Here is a 24,754-nt window from a genome sequence, read left to right as displayed (position 1 = left end):
CTCAGACATTATTGGTCGGTTGGTTCTTCGACGAGATTGTGTCATGTTGTAACCATTGGTCAACGTGGAATTCGACTGTTGGAGTTTTGTCGGACTGTGTGTAGGCGTTTGGTCGTTTGTGCTTGAAGGAAAATTCTTTATTCATTGAGTTTGTACAGCTCGGTCGTCATTAGTGCTTGGCGGCGATTGTCTTCACTACATTTAAATTCTTGGAACTCTAGCACTTCGGTGTGGGTCATTCATGCTTAGTTGCTCTCCTCTCTAATGGCCTTCCCGCCCGAGATGACGACGATGACCCTGACGGATGGAGCTCGGGCTGGGGGCTCGTTAGTGAGGTGTGGCTCTTCTCTAGGTTTATGCTCTTTGATGTTGATGAAGCCACAAAGGTATCCACGTCGGATGAGGTCTTCCAGGTGGTAGCGGAGGTTATGGAACTTTTCGGTCTCAGTGGAACTCACAATACTTGTCTTGATTTCTCTTGTTGCCCTAGGTTTTCATCTTCTTGGGCCACTTGACGAAGTTATGGTCACGGATTTGCATCAGTATCTTGACATGCAGAGCGTTGAGTGGAGTGAAGTTGTAATACGTCGACAGCGGGGTTCTCGATCTGCGGTCAAGCCGACAATCCTACCTTTTGGTGTCTCGGTCCGGTCTTTGGCAATCGTGGTCTCTGCACTTCTAGTCGTGTTGATCTTCCTCCTCCCTACGCAACGCTTGGGCCTCTTTGACATTCATATACTTATACACGTGTTTCATGAGCGCAGTTAGGCTGGGTGGAGGGTTCTTTTGCAAAGAGAAGCTGAACATTGAGGAGCGCAACCCACTCATAATGGCGGTGATGGCCACCAATTGGTATAGAGTTCAGACTTGAAGGGCCTCAACATTGAACTTTGCCAAGTATTCCCTCAGGGTCTCTCCTTCCCTCTATCGTAATTGCATGAGGCTAGCTGACGTCTTCTAGTGCCTTTGGATGGTGGTGAACTGTGTCTCCAACTGCTCCTAAGAAAGATATGGACAACGGCGGAAGGGAGGAGTACCAGGTTCTGGCGACTTCATGGAGGGTGGCGACAAAGGCCTTGCACATGAGACCTTTGGAGGAGCTATGCAGCACCATTATTGCCCTGAACCCCTCAATGTGATCACTGGGGTCTGAGGCTTCATTGTATTTCTTGAACTGAGGGGGTCGTCGGCCAGTTGGGGGAAGCTCATCAATGATCTCCTGGACGAAGATGGGTTCCTTCGTGGGGTTGGCTGTTGTGTTGCTCTGAAGGTCAGGCCATCAGAGGAGTCATGCTTCTATCTTCTTGGCTACGCTCCAGTTCGACCAGTCGCTCTCTCAGTTCTCTAATCTCGGCATCTCTACCGACTAGGACCATGTTTACAGACTTTTCCCCTTTCAGGATTGTAGGCCGGTTTTGGATCGAGCTGGATTTTATTATCGACATCAGCAGTTGCTGCAGACATTGGTCGAGCCATTCTTTCACTGGTACTTGAGCGAAGTGATGGGATCTATTGCGGGTGTCGTGTACACGAGGCCGAGTTGGCGAGTTAGATCTTCCGGACAGTTGTAGTTGCTCGTAGTCAGATTGGGCCCTATGCTTGTTTGTGTGGCGCCTTTTGGGGTCTTCAATGCGAGGGTTGACTATGGTAGTCGCCTAAGTGGTAGGGCGAGTAACTTGGGGGCGTGTGTCGGTTGACCCAATGTCTCCATCATGGCTAGGATACAGTTGACCTTTTCCTGCATGGCTTGGAACTACGTGGGGTCGACTGCTACCTGATGCTGGGGCTCCCAAGGTGGGGAGATGTTGAGTGAGCGGGATCCCCGAGATGGGGAATGGGTTCTAAAGCAGTCGGTTGTGTTCTTAGGGATGGTTGCTTTTAGTGCACAGAGAGGGGTTTGGGAAATGACTTTTTGTTCATTTCCCACAAATGATGCTAATCTAATGTTGTCCGATCCAAGGTGTTCCGAATTGAGAACACAATCAAACAGTTCTGCCAACCTAACGAGGTTGTGGTGGAAGGGCGAAGTGTGCACTGAGATCTGCAACCAGGGGAAAGATCAGAGGCCTAAGGAGTTATTTCCTGGGTAGGTACTCCAACGGTCAAGTCAGTAAGATCGAGAACGATGTGGTTGGGTCGAGCAGGTTGAAATAGCGTTGGTCCATGACAAAGAGAAAGTGCAAAGAGGTATTCAAAGAGTATAGTTCCAAAAGTCCCTTACCTCTAGTAGAGAATACCTATTTATAGTTGAGCTTCTGTGTCCTAGATGGATAGGGATTCCAGGGTTGTTGAGATAAGGGCGTCCACCAAGGTCTTTGGGAGGTTTCCTTTTCCATAGCGGAATTCGTCTCCTTGTCCATACGTGATACTCCTTTTTAGTGGTGCTTTTCCATTATGCATGGCGTTGATGTGGCTTGAGAGGAGAGTGGCCGCGGAGGTAGCCATGTAGCATCCTTAGCCAACTCAACCATCATCCGAACAAGGACTGGATCTGGTCTTGGTTATTTGGGGCTTCTTGCATATGATACGTTATTCACATTTAGTTCTTTGTTTGTCTTCTTTAACTAAAAGAATGTTGGTTGCAATTACTCTTTTACCCCACACACATGTTAAGATATCATGCACATGAAGCTTCAAAACAACCCATGCCGGTTTTTTGTTCCCAAATAGCCAAGCTATTCTCCACATGAACAACTTATAAATTATGTTTAGTAGAAAAATCTAGAGAGCCCAAATTGGTTGCTAATATGTCATTTGAAGGGCTATATCAATGTTTTCAAAACCAGATCGGATCGGACAGTCGAACCGTCGACCCAAACAATAGTTTTCGGTCATTTTTTAATTTTTTATTTTATTCTTTTTTGTCAAAATAGGTCATCCATTTGGTTTGAACGGTTAAACCGTTCGACCCGAGAACCAGACCCTAAACGATTCGTTATTCGGTTCGGTTTTAAAAACCTTGGGCTATGTGCTTCAACAACTTCAGCATTTATTGAACTATTTTGGAGAAGCTACCAAAAATAGCTTCAATGAATCACTGGATAGTTGATTTCTCATCTAATGTAAGTGTATTTGTGGCTTTTTTGGGTTTTATACCAAACATGGCTTCACAGCTTTTCATGTGGGATCTACCTAGCTGATGAGGGCAGATTTGGCCCTCTAGTGGAATTGTGACACGTGGCACCTCGTGCCAACTAAGTATGGCCTCCAGGCAGCAGCTCTCCACAGGCAGCTCGCCATAGGCAGCTCGCCACAGACAGCAGCTCGCCATAGGCAGCTTGCCACAGGCAGCTCGCCATAGGCAGCTCACCACAGGCAGCTGCCAGAGCTTGCCACAGGTAGCTCGCCACAGGCAGCTCGCCATAGGAAGCTAGCCATAGGCAACTTGCCACAGGCAGCTCGCCACAGGTAGCTTGCCATAGGAAGCTCGCCATAAGCAGCTCGCCACAGGCAGCTCGCCATAGGCAGCTCGTCGCTCGTAGAGAAGCTTGGTACAAGAGTAGTTTGGCATATCGCAGGAAGATCTCTTGCCTGACGACCTGGCCCAGACACTGACTCGCCGACTGACACGAGTGCCAACCTGACAACCTGGCCCAAACACCGACCTGTCGACTGATGCAGGTGCCGCCCTGACAACCTGGCCCAGGCGCCGACCTGGCCGCCTGACACAAGTGCTAGCTTGACGACCTCGAGGAGTTCACCACCGTACCCCGGTTCTGACGGGATGTGACGAGTCTTACCGTTTGGAGGCTTTTCACCCACCTAACCCGCAAGGACTCCGGTATATGAAGACCTCACCCCCCCAAAGGGGAGGGGAGATGGAAAAAATGGAGGTAATCCCTACTCTCTAGCTCTCCCGTTTCTCCAATATTATCTTCAAAGCTCTCTACAATCATAGTGCTAACTTAAGCGTCGGAGAGCCCCCGCCGGGAAAATACCACCGGGTCCTCTAATTCAGCTCTTGTAGGTCCCTCAGCTCCCGTCGCCTACAAAGAGGAGGAAAAGATGGAGTTCTCGCAGGTCCCTCAGCTCCCGCCACATACAAAGAGGAGGAAAAGATGGAGTTCTCGCAGGTCCCTCAGCTCCCACTGCCTACAAAGGAAAGAAGACCACCTCATGCTGAGGGCAGTCGGGTTGCGCTGCACCAGGGAGCTCCACCATTCTCTAAGTCACAAGCCGCCTAGTAGGGAGTTCTCCACCAAGTAGCTCTCCATCAGGCAGTTCGCCACCAGGGAGCTTGCCACCAGGTAGTTCGCCAACAGGTAGTTCGCCAACAGGCAGTTCGCCACCAGGGAGCTTGCCACTAGGAAGCTCGCCACCAGGCAGTTCGCCACTAGACAGTTCGCCACCAAGTAGTTCGCCACCAGGCAGTTCGCCCCCAGGCAGTTCTCCACCAGGCAGTTCGCCACCAAGTAGCTCATCACTAAGGCACGTCACCACTAGGTCAAATAACGAGGTACTTAGTCAAAAAATTTTTACATCACAAAACATTGGTACGTGGCCAGAAACGGCTACATCACTAGCAATTTTTGGTTCTCACACCGTCTTTGAAGCCTTTTATAGCCATGCATTGGGAGCATCTTCGTACTTGTATCTTTTTATTCACAAGGAGATATTCACAATCTACGGCTGCAAGGGTTGTGGTAACAGAATGAAGACGGTTTTGTGAGGACCAAATCCAATTTCCATTGCAACGGCGAAAGTTGTTGTGTCCTGCATGAAAGCCCTCCCAAAGGGGCACTTATCCACAACGCCTCAAAGCAGCTGAACCAATTTTAGGTGTTTAAGCCAATCTTCAGCTCAAGCCTTTTAAACGGGCTAATGTCGAACATTCACATGTTGGGTGCTGGGCTTAGCAACATTGCCCTCGTTTTTGAGTCTGCGTTCTATGCACCCGTGGATTTATTGGATGCATGAATCCATTAGTCACAATCAATCACTTCGTCTCAGGCCAATATTTATAATATTAAGGGAAATTTTCCGATTAGTACCCTATATTTTGGGCCTAATGCCACTTTGGTCCCCGAATTTTAAAATGCGACAATTTAGTACCCAAACTTTTAAAACGTGATAATCTAGTACCTGTCGTTAACTAACCAACTGTTAAGTGGCATTTGAAAAATACACAAATGCCCTTCAAGTGTTATTTAATTTTTTTTACCGACCATCTTAACATTGACAAAAAATTAATAGTCCCAAATCTTTGCCTTTTCCATTCAAGAAAGTTGGGGTCACATTTGAGTCAACATTCTGGTGATCCCAACTTTCTTGAATAGAAGAAGAGACAAGGATATGAGACTGATAATTTTTGTTAATGTTTAGATGGTTGATAAAGAAAATTAAATGACCCTTGAAGGACATTTGTATCTTTTTCAAATGCCAGATAAGGGCAAATTAAGAACTAGTTAACAAAATTATCATATTTTAAAATTTCAGGTATTATATTGTCGCATTTTAAAATTCAGGATCAAAGTGGCAGCAGGCCAAAAGTACAAAATAGGCCTTTCACCATTAACATGGGATAACCAGTTCAACCGGACACAAAAAGACAACAACTAAATAAAAAAAGCCCAGTTCGAATCCTCCCCCATTTTGCACACCGGCGACCATACCACAGTAGATGGTGACCCGAACCAGCGGCCATCGGGGGCTTATGCAGCCAAAACACTAATCAGCCATGGCCCAGCCGATACATGAGGGATTAGGCGCTGGAGGCTGGATTACTTGTACGCGGGAGACAAAGACACGTCAGTTATTCCGTTGAGTTAACTGAGAGAGGAGTCACGAAGACATGTCAGTCCACTCAACAAGAAGACTGATGTGTCTTCTTCTCCCGGTTTGGAGAATGATACGAGGGAGTGATATCCGAGGATCCCGATGCTCTCCTTGAAGTGTCTCCGGACTCCGAAGTCCACAAAAACCGGAAACGGAACTGATCCAGTTTATTGTCCCATTATACCAAAACAACCACACTATCGTGACTCGATCTTCTCCTTGCGGATTTCTTCTCGCTTCAGACGTATATGATCGATCTTCCACCATATCTCTCTCCAACATTCTTAAAACAGAAATACTTGTTTTTTCAATCGTCAGTTTTCAATTTCTTCGGTTGTGCGACTTGACCTGCCGATGCGATGGTGGTCTGCAAATGCCGCAAGGTGCGCTTTCTTCTATTCTCCATTTGATGCTTTAGTTTACCTCCTACTTTTTAAACATCGAATTAATTCACAGAAATCTTCGATTTTTATATTACGTTCATTTTTTTTTTTCTTTTCACGCCCAACCATATTGTTGGATTCATTGTCATAGTCTCTTTCCTGTATTCATATTCCTCCATAGATTTATAGGCAGTCTAATTTAGTATGAAAAGGCAAATTTCTGGTATTGTGAGTTCCAAAGTTAATTAGAGCGTCTGGAAGAACATTGCATATTGATAACCTACTTAACAACGCTAATATTCGGATCGGTGTTCTCTGGGCATGTCGCAGCAAACTAATAACCCTCCCTGAAAAAGGAAAAAATCGTAAAGCATGGAAGAGAGATAAATGTATTGCTTGGCAGACCACAATAACACTGCATTATGCTCTATGCAGCACGATTGTAATGGCAGTAAAACCGTATTTGTCATTTTAGTAGTTAGGTAGTTTGCTTGGTCGTGGAAATAGACGTCACGCCAAAATATAGAACCAGCTGATTGAATTATTTAAATGCCCTAATTTTGTCAACGTTTTGTTTGTTTCCTCTTCCTCTTCTTTTTTCCCCGGGGGTTGACTCTGCCTAATGCAGTAAGCTTTTGCTAGTTGCACCGCATTCATCTTGAACTTACATATAATAAGTATATAATTTGTTTATATTCTGTATTCAGGCGACCAAGCTTTACTGCTTCGTGCATAAGGTTCCTGTTTGTGGGGAATGCATTTGTTTTCCCGAGCATCAAATATGTGTGGTAAAAATTTCCTCCTTGTTATCTCTTTATTTCTACTGTTTTTCTTTGTAGGACACTTGGGTTGTGAAACATCTAGAAACGTTAGCTGCATTGCATATGTTTCCTTTTCCAGTTTGCTCTACCTTCAATTTATTACTTTTCTGGTACAAGTGCGATGACTTCCAAGACAAAAAAAGAGAAAAAAAAAAAGCATAGTCAGATTGTTTTTGAGTAGTAAGATATCTTCCAATAATAAGATAACCTTATTACCTTCATTTTTTTTTTTAATATTAAGATAACTGAAAATTTATTGAAAGAAAGAAACAATATAGAGAAAACTTGGACTCCGCTGGTAAGAGGATGCAAAGAGAACCAAAGCAAACATTACAGTAGTACATCAAATCCCTGATATGCACCTGTTCTAAAAAGTAGTTGTTTACAAATTACAAGTTGAAGGGGCTAGAAGAGCTAGGGGCAGACCAGAAAGGGTCTAGGGGAAATAATAAGAAATGATTTAAGCACCCATATTTTAATGATGGATATGGCACTGAAAATAACTGAATGTCAAAACAGGATTCATGTAGCCATCCCCATATAGTTGGGACATGGCTTATTAGGTGATGATGACGATGATGATCAATTCCTGATATATAGCTTTCCTAGAAAATCCCACCATTGCTAGTCAAGTCCCCTTATTCGTTACTTGGATCCAGGAGAATGAGAGATGCTAATTTGAAAAGCTATGGTTGGAACAACTTTAATTTTTGTCACAGATTCCAAGGTATATTTCCACGATAGAACACAAATTTAGGAACTGTTCAGACCAAATGTGATCTAGCTGTTTGGACGACTTACTACTAGTATTTCTGGGGCTCACTAAAACCCAATAATGACTTGGATGCAACTTTAAATAACTCCAACTTGGATATACAAACAGGCCTTACAGTTGCTTAATTTAAAAGACTAACTAGAATGTTTTGGAAGCAAAATTCTATGTGCATTATTAATTTATTATGTGCCCTGCATGTTTGCCACTTTGACCAAAGCAGCATGCCAGCATCTTATAGATCATTAATATCCCACATCCAGTGACTTAGTTTCCACACAAGCTATTAAGGGTGTGCAAGTTGGGTACCTTATTTGAAGAATTTACATTGCATAGGGCCTGAGCTTCTGTGCTGGCTCATTCAAATTTTAACAAAATGCTAACTGGAACCCTCCCAAGTTGCAGCCCTACAACCAATTTCCTAAGTTTGTGTCATGTTTTGCTAGGATAGTTTGTTTAGCAACATTTTTATTGACTAGTAAATGTGCACGTGATATTTCAGATAACAATAATAATTTCAGTTTCCTTATCAAAACCCATTGGAAAAGATAAGTAATCAAAGCATGGTGTGCTGGTGGATTTAAAATTTGTATTTCTTTTGCACTGTTAATAAAATACTTCTTACTTATCATATTTATTTTTGTTTAAAATGATAAATATATAATTGTAGAGATGTGCACAATTTTTTTGACAAATTTTTGTATTTTCTATATTTTATTTCTATATATTATATGATTATGACATCATGTATTGACCTATTTGACTTGAAAGAAAGAATGATATCAATTTTTAGGAAATTTTAAATTTTCTATTCCATTTCATAATTAACTATAGAAATAATTCTTATTTATCACACTTGTCTAAGTTTAGTATGATAAATTTATAATATTTGACATCAAATTGTTCTATTTTTATAAATTTCAAATTTCTATCTATTTTTAATTTTTATTAATTATGACATCATTAGTTGACCCATTTTACTTAAATGGTTGGACTATTAGGGTGTAAGTTGGTTATGCTGGGTCGGGTTTAAGCTCTACCTAGGCCCAACCCTATGCATTGAGCCTAAGGTCAAACCTGATCTGTCCAACCTGGGCCCAACCCACACTAAAATTTGATGCACTGTGGTTGAGCTCAGGCTCAAGTTGGTCAATCAGTCCACTCTAAAACATGGCATAATGTATGTGTATATGTATGCATGTATATGTGTGTGTGTGATAAACAAATTATGTTTATACTGTATCTAGTCAACTGGGGCTCGACCCAAAAAGTAGAAAAGCCCAAACTTTTGGGCCAAGACCTAGCCTAAGGACAGAAAATTCAAGCTAGATGGTCTAAATTTTAGGATGGTCAGTCTAGGCTCAAGTTGAGCCTACCTAATTTGCACCCCTATGGACCATTGACCACTAATTAAATGGAAAAGCAGTTTTCTTTTTGTATTATTTTAATTTTTTTCTATTTTCATCATTAATAAAAATAACTCTTATCTATTGCACATTTTTGTTTAATATGATAGATGAATACATAATATCAGAGATGTACCCAAAATGTTTTTCTACAAAATTTCTGTATTTTTAATATTTTTGTGTTTCTATTTTTTTAATTTTATTATTTAATTATGATATCATGGGTTGGCTCATTTGACTTAAAAGGTTGAACCATTGACCCACCACTTGAATAGGAAGATAGTTTCATTTTTGGGTCAGATTGAAATTTTGTATTTCATTTCCATCATTAATAAAACTACTAATTTATCATACTTATTCTTGTTTAATATGACAAATATGTCATATTAGATATGTGCCCAAATTTTACACATTTTTTTTGTAATTTTATAATTTAATTATTTTAAAGTTTTATTATTTAACTATGAGACCATTGGTTGACCCATTTACCCACCACTCAGACAAAAGGAGGGTTTAGTTTTCATGCCAGTTTTGAACACATAGGTTTGTATTGTTAAAATTACTGGATATAGATTTAATTAGTAGAATTTATTGGTTAGAAACAAAAATACCTCAAATAAAGGACCTAATGGGAGAGAATGGGAGCTAACACCTTACTGAGAGGAAATTGAATGAAGTAAAAAGTAATAGTTTAAATTACATTTTCTGCCCTGCTGTTAAAAAAATTACATTTTCTTTGCTCAATAGTTAAAGAAGGACCAAATTCAAAAATAGGGGTATTTTAGTCAAGAAAAGCCCAAAATCTAGATCTCATTCTCACTTTAATAGTAGTATAGATATAGATATAGATAACTGGGAAATGGTTACTGATTACAATTTTATTGATAATGAAAAAAAATATTGATGAAAAAGAGAAGTCTCACACAACAAGGCACTTTAATCACCACATAGATCTCATTCCCAGTTTTATTGATAATGAAAAAAAATTAGAAAGCAATACCTTTATGGGGAAGTTGCAGAAAGAGGAATAAAGGAATAGAATAGTCTCACACAACAAGGCACTTTAATCACCACATACCTTTTGAACCCCCCACCCCCCCAAAATAAAAAAATAAAAAAATGGAGATCCAACTCGAACTTTCTCTGAGTTCCCACTATGAGGGTAGTATGATAGGGTTCAACTTCACAGTACCACTAAGGGGTAAGAGATTGGGCCTTCAACCTAAGGTTGCAACTTGGATGGGCCTGACCTGACCTGGCCCAACCTGAGCTTTTGCACAGGTTGGGCCTGAGTTTTCATACTCTAGGCTGGGCTTGGACCACAAAACTTGGGCCTGACCTGAACTCAGTTGGGCTTGGGTAGCCCTAACCTGGCCCAACCCAACCTGAGCATGCCCAGACAAATGCACATTATGCATTTTATTTGTATAAAAATGTTTTTCTATATATGCTTTTATTAATGGCATTTGTACATATTTTCAATCCATTCTACTTCTAAGAGAGAGATGGTTGTACAGAAGATATTCAAAAGTTTATTCATAAAAAATCATATTTAAAAATTCTTTCAAACCTGACCAATCCACCCGGCCTTAATTGTGTTGGGTTAAGCTCAGGTTGGGCCTGGGTTGGTAAACTGATGCTTGACCTTGGGTTGGGCTAGGTTCGAGCCTTGGGTTTGAATCTCAGGGTTGGGTGGGCCTGGGTTGACCACCAATCCAACCCAACTTGCCCAAGTTGCACCCCTATCTCACCGTAGTACATTAAGGGAAGACAGCAATGTTGACCTCCAGCCTCCAAAATTCCACTAGGAGCTCACCTCCTTGATGTTTACATTTGACAACAGGGTATTAGCTTTTGAGAAGTTCTATTCCCTTCAAATGCCTGGTAAGATTATCACATTCCTTTCAAATGCATACAGAAAGTTTTTCATTGGTTTCTTGGTCCTTAAATTAGAAAATATATGTCATCACATTAGCAGAGCTTGACAGATTTCCCTACTCTGGGTCACTATCTGGTTTAAACAAATTCTCTGCTATTTAAATTATATATTCTTGGTGATGGTTCTAGTGATTTTCGCTTGAAATACTTTTAAAAGCTTCTAATTAAACAAGTATTGAATGCTTGGTTAGAGATGATAATTTGACCTGTCCTGTTGGAGCTCCGACCTGCCCCGCTCCGGTCAAGTGGTTTTTTGTCCACCCCATCCCAAACCCGCCCCGATTAAAAGTTTGTGAGTGTGTGTCTGGGAATATAGGTTTGCAAGTAAGAGGCTATAGCTTCTCCTGGTGCCCTTCTTTTAGAAGACATTTTCAGGACTGGGAAGTTGACAAAGTGGCTGAGCTATTTGAGTTGCTGTCGAACCAGTCTCTTAGTCTGTTAGAAGAGGACTCTTGGGCCTGGAACTGGAGTGCTGATGGGCTGTTCTCAGTTAATTCTTTTGCCAGGAATCTAACAGATGCCTCTTGATTATTCCTGCTGATAAAATCTGGTACTCAATTCCCCCTTCTAAGGTAAATGCCTTGGTTTGGGCTGTAGTGTTGGATAAATGTCTATCCAAAAAGAATCTGGTGAGAAGAGGGATTCAGATCCAGGATTTGTTGTGTGTGCTGTGTGGTCAAGTGGAAGAGGACAACAACCATGTATTTCTGCATTTCCCTGTTTCTGCAGCAATCTGGGGGCACTTCTTTTCTTGCTTGGGCTTATCTTGGGTCATGCTGAATGCTGTGTTGGAACTGTTATGGTGCTGGGAGTTTCAAGGCTTGTCCAAGTTGGCAAAAAGTGTGTGGTTGTCTGTTCCTGCAGTAGTGACTAGTACCATCTGGGCAGAAAGAAACAGAAGAATTCTCCAAAACAGATCAAAGGATGTAGATTATCTAATTTCCTGTACCTTTGGTAATCTAGTTTCTTGGACTGCAGCTGCAAAAGGTCTCCAGACCAGGGTATTTGGAGCCCAGCTGAGTTATAGAAGCTTGTTAGAGTTGTAATGTAGTTTGGGATTCTGGCCTCTGGTTTTGGCTCTTTATTGGAGCCTCTGTAATCTTTTTTCTATTTCTAATAACATTACTTTACCTTTTTCAAAAAAAAAAATATAGGTTTGCAAGTAGGAATGACCAGGGCGGGGTGGGAGTCGTGGGACAAATTTGGGGATCCCCATTCCCTGCAGGGAAGGGGATGGGGTCATGTATAGTGAGACATACACTTAATAGATGAATTTTGTTATTTCTTCTTTTGAGCATGATTTAGCCAAAAAATTTGAAGTGATTCATATGTCATGTATGCAAATGACTTGTTGCTGTAGTTTGTGTACTTGTTTGTTTTATATCATCAAAAAGGCATAAACATATACTTATTTGCTTATTTTCCTTAAGGTTCGTACTTACTCAGACTGGGTAATAGATGGGGAATATGATTGGCCTCCTATGTGCTGCCTATGTCATGCCATACTTGAAGATGGAAATAATCCTCAAACCACTCGGTTGAGTTGCTCACGTACGCTATTACTGCTCTTATTTTTAATTGTTTTTCATTGTAAGTCTGCATTTTGAACTTTGCTGTCTTTGTAGTTTATGTTTCTTTTATGCTTTTTCAGATGTTATACACACAAAGTGCTTGGTATCCCATATTAAAAGTTTTCCTCCACACACTGCACCAGCAGGATATGTGTGTCCCATGTGTTCCACTTCGGTAAAATCCATTTATAGAAGCTTGTTATGATATCATGTCTGTGTGTCTGTGTGCATGACTCAGCTTGTGTGTCTGAATTCCTGATTATTCTTGGACAGAGGGCAGTAACCATTTGCAATGTGCCTAAGTCCGGTAAAATTGCAAATATTTCCTGGCCTTCAGTGTTATTCCATTAGCAATGGTTTTGAATGTTCTTTGTAATCTGTGATGATTAATTTCGAACTCGTGGTTAGCTAATCATCAATTGCCAAAAATGCGGGTTGTTAGGTCCATATCCAATCCATCCTCCCAAGGGACTGGGTAGCTGGCATCATCATTCAGTGGGGGCCTTTCTTTGTGGTTGAAGGATGATGGATAAAGGGATGTGTTTTAATCATTGTGAAAGAGGAGAGCAGATATTGTCTACCCACTTTATTAAACGGGTTATCTTTTAATCACAAAATGATTTATTTTTAGTAGTGATTATATTCTTCCATGAATAAATCAGGTCATCTGATGATTGTCATTATTTTAATGTTTTAGTATGTAGATAGGAATTTACCTAATTTGTGGTATTTTCTACTTAATTCACTGGGTTGGTACTCTATTCTAGTAAAACTGTCGTTGTTATTGTTATTTGTTATCAGTATTGTTAATCAAAGCAATTATAGTTTTTAGATATGGTTTATTTCCAATTGGTGTTTTGTCAATGCAGATATGGCCCCCTAAAAGCATCAAAGATTCAGGATCCCGTCTGCATTCAAAACTGAAGGAAGATATTATGCAAGTAAGTTCCATGATAGTCCCTGGGATCATTTATAAACAAGTGCTTTATTAAAAACATGATGCTTGCTGTATGCTATCATCATATTAGGAAATTGGCTTGGGTAATTTCAAGAGGTGGTCCTCGGTGCAATTTGGCTCTCTCATAGGGCTTCAAAGTATTTTTCAAGTATTATGGCAGTCAACTGTAAACAATAAATGCAACCTAGTACTTTGTAGATTCATATACGAAATGCTTTCTGGTATATCTTTCAGGTTATTAACCATTGCTCATGAAAACACCCTAGCATCTACCTAGAGAATTTTCTTTTGATCTATTTCACAAATTAATTTAGTGGGGCTGGATCACAAAGCCACCAGTTTCAGATATAAATAGCATAAATGGTGAATCTCTTTGACATGGCAAGAATCTTCTTTCCCCTAAATAGGGGTGGAGGAGGGGGAAATAAAGAACCTTGAGTTAAAATTTAACATATTTTACAAACCATTTCTTCTGCAGGAATAATAAGGATACAAGCTAATGAAGAAATTAGGCCTTTTACTTTGGTAATTGGTACACAGACATGTTTGTGTGCTTGGAAAAAAAAAAGCAGTGTAAGTTGGTACACAATTTCTAGCGCCATATACCTCTTGTTCACACTGAAGGTCAAAACTCTAATTCTTGTTAGGATATCATAGAGGACCTGCCTAGATAAACACAAATTTAATTATTTATGAAATGCCCCATAACTATACCTGTTCATGGGGGGCTCGGGCTTAGCTTTTACCAAAATTTGAATGGGCCTGGCCAGAATCCTGGGCCCAAAGCAGTGTAAAATGATCATAGACCAAGCCTGAAACCCAGCTTGTGAACAGGTCTGCCCATAACTAATGTTTCAGGGGTTTGGTTTTGAGGATTTGCTCTCTCTCTCTCTCTCTCTCTCTCTCTCTCATGCAAGGGGGTGAAGGGGTGAAATTGAATCACTATAGAATCTTCTTTTCCTTCACCATATTGACAGTACATTGCCAATATGTTGGACATATCTTGAAACTTGCAATATATTAAGAAGTTATTGATCTAAAAACAATTCTGAAGTTCTGTGGACATTTTCCAACATCAAACATGTACTTACTAGTGCTTAGTGCTTATACCCTTTTTGGAAAAGGGTATTCCTGGTCTAATTAAATCTGGAAAAGGACCTGCCCAGGGGATTGACTACCACTTGTTCCTGGGTTCAAAGATCATCAAATAGCTGGGTTGACACAATGGCCAAACAAGGGATAAATATGTTTCAATTCTTCTGGGGACAATTTAGGATGATTAGTTGTGAAAAAAGAAAGCGGACTGATTAGGTAATTTCCTGGGCAGTTAAAGTTAGCCAAACAGTTAGGATACAGACATGTTGAGGTGGACAGGGACTCAAAAGTGTAATTTCCTGGGCAGCAAACAGCAGCCATACCCCGTGGACGTTTAAACATGTGATTATGAAAGTGGAAAAGATTGCAAAGGTGGTTGAGGCTGAATTTAAATGGATCCAAAGAAGTGCAAATGGGCTAGCCGATGTTTTAGCAAAACAGGGAGCATTGAGACAATGACTATTTTGGGCTGCACTGCAATGAGGAATAGAATAGAATGATTAAAGGGATCAACAGTCCCATCACCAAGCTGTATAAACTGTTCACAATCTGAAAATTAATAAACTACATGTTTACTGATCAAAAAAATAAAAGAAAGGGGACTGATTAGGTAACAATGCTAGCCTAATCTTTATGGTGTCCGGAACTTTGTTGTGTATATACTTTTATCCACAATTAATAAAATTTTTACTGTCATCAATAAAGAGGGATGCATTTAAGTTCTAATTTCCAATTGAAAATTTGCAATATTTTGTAACAACTCCACATATTAGTTTATGTTGGGTGAGGCCCAAATAGATAGGCAAAAGCACTTAAAATTGTGAAACCTGTATGGCTCAGTTTGCTCATCAATTATGTCAGATGATAAGAAGTTTACATAAGTTTGCTTAATTTAAAATGGCCAACAGTTTTTATTTGTTATGAAGACTATGTTTTGGCTAACATTTTTTGTTATGCAGACTGGTATGGAGAAGAATTTGTTTGGAAATCATCCTGTTTCATTGACAGCAACTAAATCCCATGTTCCTCTTGCTATTGCTTCCGATCCACTTAGGCGTATAGCTGTTTCTGGAGGCACAGAGGATAGCAATGCAAATGCCTCAGATTCTATAAAGGACCCAACCTTGACATCTGCGGTGGTTGAGGAAAGAAAGTTGGTTGAAGGATATCCACCTATGACTGGAATAGGCTCATCAAAACTCTCAGCTACTGATATTGTGGAGATAGATGATCCCAGTTTAGTGGGAAATCAATTCATATCTGATCATGAGCCAAATTTTATGAAAAGTACAAGTCCTGCTGCTGTAGGTGTACATTTACATTACAACTTGCATTTGAAATGGATAACAAACCTGAACTTCTCTATGCTTGCATGTATTAGAAATATAATGTTATTAAATATGCACGTATAATGTATATATTTGATGTATTTTTTTCACCATGCACATGCATACCTTACTGTTGTTTGACAGATTCTTTATGATGCAGCCTGGTGCTACAACAAGGAAAGGTGCTTACCATGTTGACAAGCAAAGTTCTGAAACTCGGTACTATGCTGATGATGAAGATGGAACCAGAAAGAAATATACTCGAAGGGGTCAGTAGAACATTGTGCTATTTCTTGATTACTCAAAACCTGGTTTATGCTAATCATAGTTGGATGGCTGGGAAACATATTATTATTTACCCTTTCTTTTGACTTTCTTATTTGTTAATTTTGGTAAGTTTTTTTTGGGGGCAAGGTTGATTTTGATAAGGTTAAGGTGATGCCAAATTTGTAAAGATTGTCAAAAACCATGCTGAGCACAAGGTTCAAAGTTTTGATACGATACACCTTGTATCGGGCGTATCATATCATATCTTTAGGGGTCTGATACACCTGTTTATGGGTGTTTTCTACCGATACACCTCTGCCGATACACAGATGTGTATCAATACTTTGGACCATGAACTGAACCCCAAGCTATTGCAACCATGGGTGTTTTTTTTTTATTGGGTGGATAAAACATACAATAAGCAAAACAGACAATGGGAAAAGAAAAACGAACAAGAAAACAGAGAAAAACTACGAAACCAAAGGAGAAACTATAAAGCTTTCCCGCCAAGCAGGGGGGGGGGGTTCCATTCTGCACTCAGACCCCTTTTACCTTTTGCAGCTAAGACATGGGCTGCCTGAACCTTTTCATGACTAACATGGAAAAACTTTGAATCTGGGCCTAACAGAGCAAAAATATCATGCAATAACGACCACAGCACCAGTGAGCACTCAAAAGACCTTTCATTAATAATATTAACAACAGTGCTAGAGTCAGATTCAAGCCACACATTTAAAAACCCTCAACGGTCAACTGCCAAACAACAATCCAAAATAGCGAAAAATTCTGCAAATTCAGCTGATACAGCCCTGCAGGGGCCACACCTTGCTTTAAAAAAAGAGTTCGAGCCAGAAAATAACAAAAGGCCAAAACCACTTGAACCTGTAACAGTGAAACTACCATCTGAATAAGCTCTGCAACAAGATGCTGGCATCTGATCCACAGGAGCAGGATTCGGAGTAATATTAATCTGAGAAACGCCTATTGATTCTGGATGGGAAGCTATCTCCACTTCCTCCATCAGCCTGTTTGCACATAAAATAGATAAAGATGGATTAGGCTTAATTTCATTGAACACGAAATTATTTCTAGCCTTCCAAATAAACCACATCAAACACAGCATAAGAAATTGATTGGAGTCCATCATTTCCATCAGTGGCATTCTGACTCAACCACCATGACCACCAAGGCACCAACTATCGGAAGAGTTAAACACTATACTACCGGAGGTTGTTAGATTTAATCTACTGCCAAACCAAGCAGCCTGGGCATGGTCACATAGAAAGAGAGCATGAATAATGCTCTCATCTGCTTCTTCACATAGAGGATAGCCAGCCTCAACACCTATTCCTCTTCTGACCAGGACCTCTTTAACTGCCAAGCTATTATAACAGGCTTTCCACACAAAATGCCTTAATTTTGGGGGAATAACAAGTTTCCAGGTGGTTTTCCATTGGGATTTAGATAACAGGCTGGTTCTAACTGCAGAGTTTGAGGAATGGAGCAAATTTAAGGCTACATGGTAAGCTGACTTAACTGAAAATTGACCCTTGGGATCTGGGGTCCAGACTAGTTTGTCAAGACCCCCAAGTCTTGGCAGTGCAGTAGTACATATGTGGGAAGCAGTTTCCGAATCAAACAGTTCTACTATTTTTTGGACATTCCAATCATTTGTTTGGGGATCTATCAGGTCACATACCCATTTAACTTGAGATGTGTTTATTCTTGGACCCATTGGTCTAAAATTTGGCCATCCCAACATCCAGGGGTCTTCCCAAATGTCCAAACCCACCCCTGTACTCACACTCCAAAACAGGCCCTCTCTCAAAACATCCCTGCCAGCCATGAGACTCTTGAAACCCCACGAGCTATTTGTAGGGACCTTAGCAGCCCAGAAATTTTTCCTCCTCAGATACTTACCATAACTTGACCCCAAAGACTTTGCTTATTCGAGTAAAACCTCCAAGCCAGTTTGGCCAGTAATGCCAAGTTTGAGGCTTGTGGATCTCTAAAACCCAGTCCTCTACTAAATTTACTTCTACACACATTCTTCCAACTGACCCAATTAACTTATCTTCTTTCTTTTGAACTACCCCACAGAAAATTCCTTTGAGTTTTGGCCATTTCCTGACATAGCCCTTTTGGGATTAGGAAACAAGACATTGCATAGGTAGGTATGGAACTCAACACAGACTTTATTAACACTTCTTTTCCTGTAGGAGAGAGAAGAAAGGGGCTTTCCAACTGTTTGACCTAGAGTTCATCCTCTCACCTAGGAAATTAAATAGCTCTTTTTTAGATCTACCCACAACCATGGGTGTCTGTAAATCCATTTTGTTGCCTTTTCCCATTTATTTAGATTTCTTTTTTATTTTTTTAAGGTCTGAGTGATGGTAAATGGTTTCAAACCACTTTTTGTTCAATCTAGGTTCTTGATATTACTGCCCCTCTTAACGCTGTAAGATGATGAAACAAGGACTCACAGGCATGTCCATGGAAAAGTATATGCTATTTAAGATACTCGTCATCATCATCATATGAGCCTTGTCCCAACTATATGGGATCAGCTATATGAATCCTGTTCTGCCATTCCATTTTGTTCATGCCATATTCATTGTTAATTTATGAACCCTTAAATCATTTCTTGCCACTTCAACCAATGTCCTTTGGGTCTGTCCCTGACTCTTCTAGCCCCTTCGTCTTCTCTGCAGGTGACTAAACCATCTTAGGCTGCATTTGGCAGTCAGGTAAAGAAGCCTATTGCACTTATAATTATAAATAAGTCCAATTAAAAAGTTGTCTTAAAAAAGTCAGTAAGGGTGTTTGGTGAACATCACTTACCATTGCTCCTTATCTCTATGAAGAAATATCAAGTGTTTGGTAACATCGGTAAGAGAAGCCCTTTGAGGGTTAATGGAAGCCTGTTTTCTGGATTTATATCAACTACTTCTGGATCTTTTTTCCTCTTGATTCGCCCTTCTGCTGATCCATCTCTGGATCCATCATCATGAGATGATTTTCAGCTGATTGGCTCAAAAGCCTAGATGTCCAATGTCATATATGCCCATGTGGAAACGCATATAAAGGAATTTGTTTTCGATAAACATGAGAAACGCATATCTCCATCCTTGGCTTCCAAAACATGTATATGTTAACTGAATTTCTGAACGTTATTTAGCTCAATCTCCTCACAGATTAGGTGCTATGTTTTGATGGTGCTCAGGACTATTCTAGTAATAGTATTTTGTAAGCCATAGTAAGTAGTGTTATACATTTGAAGTAGCATAACGTCTCTTTATATTTCTGTGTGTAGAATCTTTAGGTTTGTTACGGAGTGGGGATGGCTGCTTCTCAGTTAAGTCCCTGACATCTAAACTCAGTAGCACTGGTTCTGCTAATTTCCCTCCAAATCCAACTTCCTTGTGTGGACTATGGTGCTGAACAAGTGCCTCTCCAAAATCAGCTTGGAAAGGAAGGGTCTACAGCTCTTATCTCTCTTGTGTGGGCTTTGCGGACTCTTTCCTGAATCCACAGGCCACCTGAGCATCCACTGCCCTATCTCCTCTAGAGTGTGGGAACATTTTCTCAGGGCTGCTGGAATATGCTGGTTCATGCCAAGATCAGTCAAAGACCTGTTCAGCTGGAAGAGTGCATGCTTGAAGGAAAAAGGAAATTTAGTATGAAAGACAATCCCTGCGGCTGTTCTTTGGGTAATCTGGTCAGAAAGAAACAGTAGAGTCTTTTGCAACAAGTCAAAGAGCACTGATGAGTTAGTGCAGCAGGCGGTCAGCAAGCTGATATCTTGGGTGTCTGTAACTCCTAACTTTAAGCACTTGAATGTGCCTGAATTGTTTAGGTTCCAGTCCATTTGGAGTCTGTAATCTGGCTTTGTGCCCTGGCTAGTCCTTCTGTGGCCAGTTTTTCTGTTGTATCTTGTATTTCTTTATTAATAAAATATTCCCTTACCTTTCAAAAAAAAAACATTGTTCTTGATTTTTAAAAGGGTAGATTGTGTCATTTAACAAAAAATATGGGGTTAGTGTTGAACATGAAACTTATGAAAATAGAGATCCATAAAGTTAAAATAAAAAAAGGAGCTTTGAACTCTTTCAGCAGAAATGAGGTTAACAGTCCCCTGACCAATTGACCGGATATTGGTCCAATCCAATTCGGACCAGTATGAGTCCATTATAGATGGACCAGGTCCAATCCAATCTGATGAATACTTTGGACCATTCTAGACTGGTCAATTCAATGTTTGGACCGTCCAAACTGTTCAAATTGGTTTTAATTTAGATTGGGTCCAACCCAAACCTGGTCCATTGACAAACATACTATTATGTCAATGGACCGGACATTGATTCGGTCCAATATAAATCCATTACAAATGGACCAGGTCCAATCCAATCCAATAAATACTTTGGTCCATTAACTCTGGACTGGTCCAATTCAATATGTCTTATTGGTCTGTCCAATCTGTTCAAATTGATTTTGATTCAGACAGGGTCCAACCCAAACCTGGTACATTGGCACCCCCTATGTAATGCCAAATATTGCCTTAGTCTACTTTCCCTCATTTTATCACCTATTGGAGCTGCTCCTAAGTTTCCAACTCATCCATCTTAACAGTCATATTTCTGCTACACTCACTTTTTGGACTTATTGTTTCTTGATTTTCCAACACTTTGTTCCCTACAACATTCCTGGCCTTAACCATTTTATAATATATTCCATATCCTTTTTCTTTTTTCAGTCATAGTATCATCATAGAAAAAGGTCTAACAGTTTATAATTGTTACTTTATAATGTTTTATAGGAAAAAAGTCATTCATCATGAACATTAGCTGTTCACTTAATCAAATAAGCAAGGAGAAAGGAAAATGTTGCATTAAGTGTCCCTCTAAATTCATTGAGTATCAGAATCCAACATGTCTGATTCATTTAAGAGGATCTATGCAAAACTGCCTTGTAAAATGAACTTGTAAACTTCACAGTAATGATTTGGATGGTCAAAAAAGGGCGGTGTTACAGTTGAACATAAGTACCTGATGATGCATTTCTTATTTAAGGAGTTGCCAAATCCTTGCAAGTGTTGAACAGAAGCTAATCCTTAATTTTATGTGTATGCATTTTGGAGTGTTACAATCCTATTGGTATGGATTGAAAGGTCAAATCTTGGATGCCATGCCAGATGCTGAAAATGGCCAAATCTCATTAACCATATAATATAATATTGAGCGCTTGTGGTTCCAAACTAGTATATGCTTGGGAAGGGGGTGTTAAGTACAATGTGGTCATAATTCTGATTGAGCTGGATAATTGAGTGATTTTTCTGAATGTTGACCATCCTGGATAGTATTGTCTGGTTCCTAGACAAGCTGGGTGAGTTCCATACTGAGTGTATCTCGGGTTAATTTTTCTCTCCTTAAGTTGGCAGGTACTCGAATTGATAAAACAAACTTAAAATCTCATATATTAGGGAAAATCTGTGCTGCTGGAAAGACATGATACTGGAAGAGCTTTGACCAACTACCCCCCCCCCCCCCGCTAAGGTTGAATTTTGATAAATACCACCTGATTGGTTAACACTTTTATGATACTGGTTGATTGGTTACAAGTTTTTCCAGTATCATAGCTGAGCCCCATATATTATCCATTTATCCTACATCTGAAACTGAAAATAACATATTCACTGAGAAACTTATATGATATATTTGCAGGTCCTGTCCATCATAAGTTTCTAAGGGCTTTGCTACCTTTCTGGTCTAGTGCACTTCCAACTCTGCCAGTAACTGCACCTCCACGCAAGGATGTGTCTAACAGTGATGATGTTCCAGAAGGTCGTTTGCGTCATCCAAGGCCTTATAGGATGGACCCAAGAAAAATTCTCCTCGTAATGGCAATCATGTACTGATGCTTTTCTTCCCTTGCCTTTTATCTGTTTGAACTACATAACTTTGCGTGGGGGAAGGGTTGAAACAATCATAATCTAAATTGAGGTGTGGGTTAGTTGTATCTGACTGATACTGCAGCAAAATAGATGATAACATCACTCATCGAAGGGTTTAAAGGAGAAAAGTAAGTATATAAGAGAACAGGAATCTTCATCAGGATTAGTGACAAAAGGCAGGTTTCCCCTGCCTCATGGATCATAATCCTCCCAATACGATGTTTGGAACCATGTTGTTTACAAAACTCTTTTATCCTGGGCGTTATCCATATTTTGTATTCCCGTCTGTGGTAAGAATGGTTGGACTGACTGGGCAGTTGGCCTAGGAAAACCATGTGGGACATAAATCATCTCTTTTCATCTTAATGTAGAGTACAAAATAGGGGGCAAGAGAGAGTAAAAAGCAGGGAAAAAGGTTGCAAATGTTGATTATCATTTTTAGCTCACTATTAGCTCGTGATCTTGTGCAGGGCATGCATGGCAACGATGGGTATTTTATATTATAGGCTAGCACAACGCAGTCTTGGTAAAGACCTGTCCAATGATGAGCAACAATAATTATTTGTCAAAATACATCTGAGATTACTAGTCTATTTGGCCATCGGGACTTCTGCTTCTGTTGTCCCTGTGTACTTATTGGCGCCCATTTATAAAATGCAGTTCAACCATTTTTGTTGCCTTGCAGGATTTCGGATAACAACAAAAATGTCACTTTTAACTCTCATACTCATTTTGTTCGTTCACATCTTTGATCTATCAGATATGTGTGCCAGAGTTTAATGGGAGAAATTGGTTAAAGGCAAAATATTCTATTGACGTGGAATTTTTTATTGTTAATTATTTTTCTTCCATGGACTGTTGATGTAAGAAATCTGGAAGTAAAGGCCGAATTAGTTTAATACGTTGGGATGTGTAATTGTTGCATCAGGAGCAGGAAATATTCGGGACATCATGCTTTGAATGTATAATTGTTCATATAAATCCATACTCCTGGAGTCCTGGTTGATCAATTCTGGAATCCTGTCAAAAATAATGCAGGTTATCAGATAATCTAGATGGTTCTGATTAGATGTCAGTGGATTTTGATAAGTGATAAAGCTGCCCTTCCCTGACCCTATTAGGTTAGGGTGGGGTCAACTTTAATCGGGTTTTCGATTCGGGTTGGTCCGTGTCAAATATGTCATGTTGACAGCAATACATTGAAACATTTGGGGAAGAAGAACCCTACCTGAGTATACAGATACTATTCGTACGATGGGTTGGGTTAGGCTTGGATCGAGCCGAATCCACACTGAACCCAACCCGTTGATATCCTAGTTCTGATTTTTATTTTTCATTTTTCCTTTGGTTAGCGGTAAGCAACTTAGCACAGAGCCCCTGCTAGGCTGCTACCTAGTACCTACTACCAGTAGTAAACGCAAACTAATCTGAATGATTCCTGAATTCGAAGGTAAAGCCCGCTGATGCACACCCTACCAGTAGGTCTAATACCAAGTCCTACGTACTGTTGGCTGGAAAGTGGAAATTCGACAAAAGCCCAAAGGATCTACTCGAAACCTGGTTCAGCTTAGAGACTAAGCACCTGAATTTTATTAGAAAATTAATCAGATTTTTTCGCTAACCAGAAAATTTATCAGATTACCAGAACGGCAGAAACCAAACGATGTCATCCGGATGGTTGACAAGCAACGCGGAGCAAATGTCAACCAGTTCGGCATTCTGCAAGGCAAAAAAATAACAGGCTTAGAAATTTCGGATGAATCATACTCGTAATAAGTTCGGTCAAAGCAATATGATAGGGTCAATGTTTTAAGCTTTAATAGATTTAATTCATTCTTGACAAAAAAACACTTTATTAATACCTTCTGTATTTATGATATGGGAGAAGTACTGGATACATAGGATGCAGAATTCTGAATTCCAGCCCCCCCTACTACTATCCCTCTCCCCCTTATAGACCACATCCTGCCAGTGAATTTGGCATCAATTCACGGTTAGGATGCATTCCCCCTGTACTTCAGGGTTATAAAATTCTGATCCGGGCTGATTGGTCGTTCTCCCATTAATATATTATATGTTTTTGAAGAATATATTTCTGTTTATTTGTTACGCAAAAACCCAAAATTACGGACAAAATATGACGAAAACCCAATATTTTGGGAAAGATTCCAAATTATTTCTATGTTCATTAGGACTTCTTCATTTTGGTTGCCAGAACACTCAAATTTATGAAAACAATGAAATTTAAACATATATAGAGAATGACAAGTTGCAGAAGCCAATTTTCTGTAACAAAGTAACAATGGCCAAAGCTCAAGGTTTTGAAAAACCGACATGGAAATGAACTGCTTGGCCACCCTTTTCCAGGTTAGCAATTCAACATCCAGATCAAGCATTTCATGCCATCAGATATATATATATATATATATATATATAAGTAATGTGGTCAGACTAGAGCCCCAGTTCAGACACTTGGCTTCCTATTAATTC

At 40.0% G+C, this 24,754-nt stretch overlaps 1 protein-coding gene and 1 long non-coding RNA gene across 5 annotated transcripts; one reads left to right on the top strand and one right to left on the bottom strand.

Moving 5' to 3' along the window:
* The first annotated feature begins 5,796 nt into the window (after nt 1-5,796).
* On the top strand, nt 5,797-23,165 carry LOC148850137 (uncharacterized). 4 transcript variants are annotated; one of them, XM_088947663.1, is made up of 10 exons: nt 5,797-6,158; nt 6,866-6,946; nt 12,526-12,646; nt 12,747-12,841; nt 13,536-13,607; nt 15,679-16,023; nt 16,208-16,316; nt 22,035-22,221; nt 22,735-22,790; nt 22,950-23,165. In XM_088947663.1, the coding sequence occupies exons 1-10, from the start codon at nt 6,135-6,137 to the stop codon at nt 23,042-23,044; spliced, it is 1,185 nt and encodes a 394-aa protein (XP_088803789.1). In that variant the 5' UTR covers nt 5,797-6,134; the 3' UTR covers nt 23,045-23,165. The 4 variants fall into 4 exon arrangements, with proteins under 4 accessions (XP_088803789.1, XP_088803790.1, XP_088803791.1 ...); XM_088947664.1 differs by having other exon boundaries at nt 22,735-23,053; XM_088947665.1 differs by lacking the exons at nt 22,035-22,221; nt 22,735-22,790; nt 22,950-23,165 and adding an exon at nt 19,628-20,295.
* Nucleotides 16,979-23,985, bottom strand: LOC148850136 (uncharacterized). The gene is made up of 2 exons (XR_016099907.1): nt 23,907-23,985; nt 16,979-17,339 (listed from the first exon to the last, which is right to left on the bottom strand). It is a non-coding gene; the product is annotated as an uncharacterized LOC148850136 (long non-coding RNA).
* Between the last annotated feature and the right edge of the window lie 769 nt (nt 23,986-24,754).

The sequence above is a fragment of the Nelumbo lutea genome, chromosome 5 (genome assembly GCF_056320005.1).
Source record: "Nelumbo lutea isolate HS-2025 chromosome 5, American lotus-T2T, whole genome shotgun sequence".
In the NCBI taxonomy this organism is placed as follows: domain Eukaryota; kingdom Viridiplantae; phylum Streptophyta; class Magnoliopsida; order Proteales; family Nelumbonaceae; genus Nelumbo; species Nelumbo lutea.
This window is presented reverse-complemented; position numbering and strand designations above follow the sequence as displayed.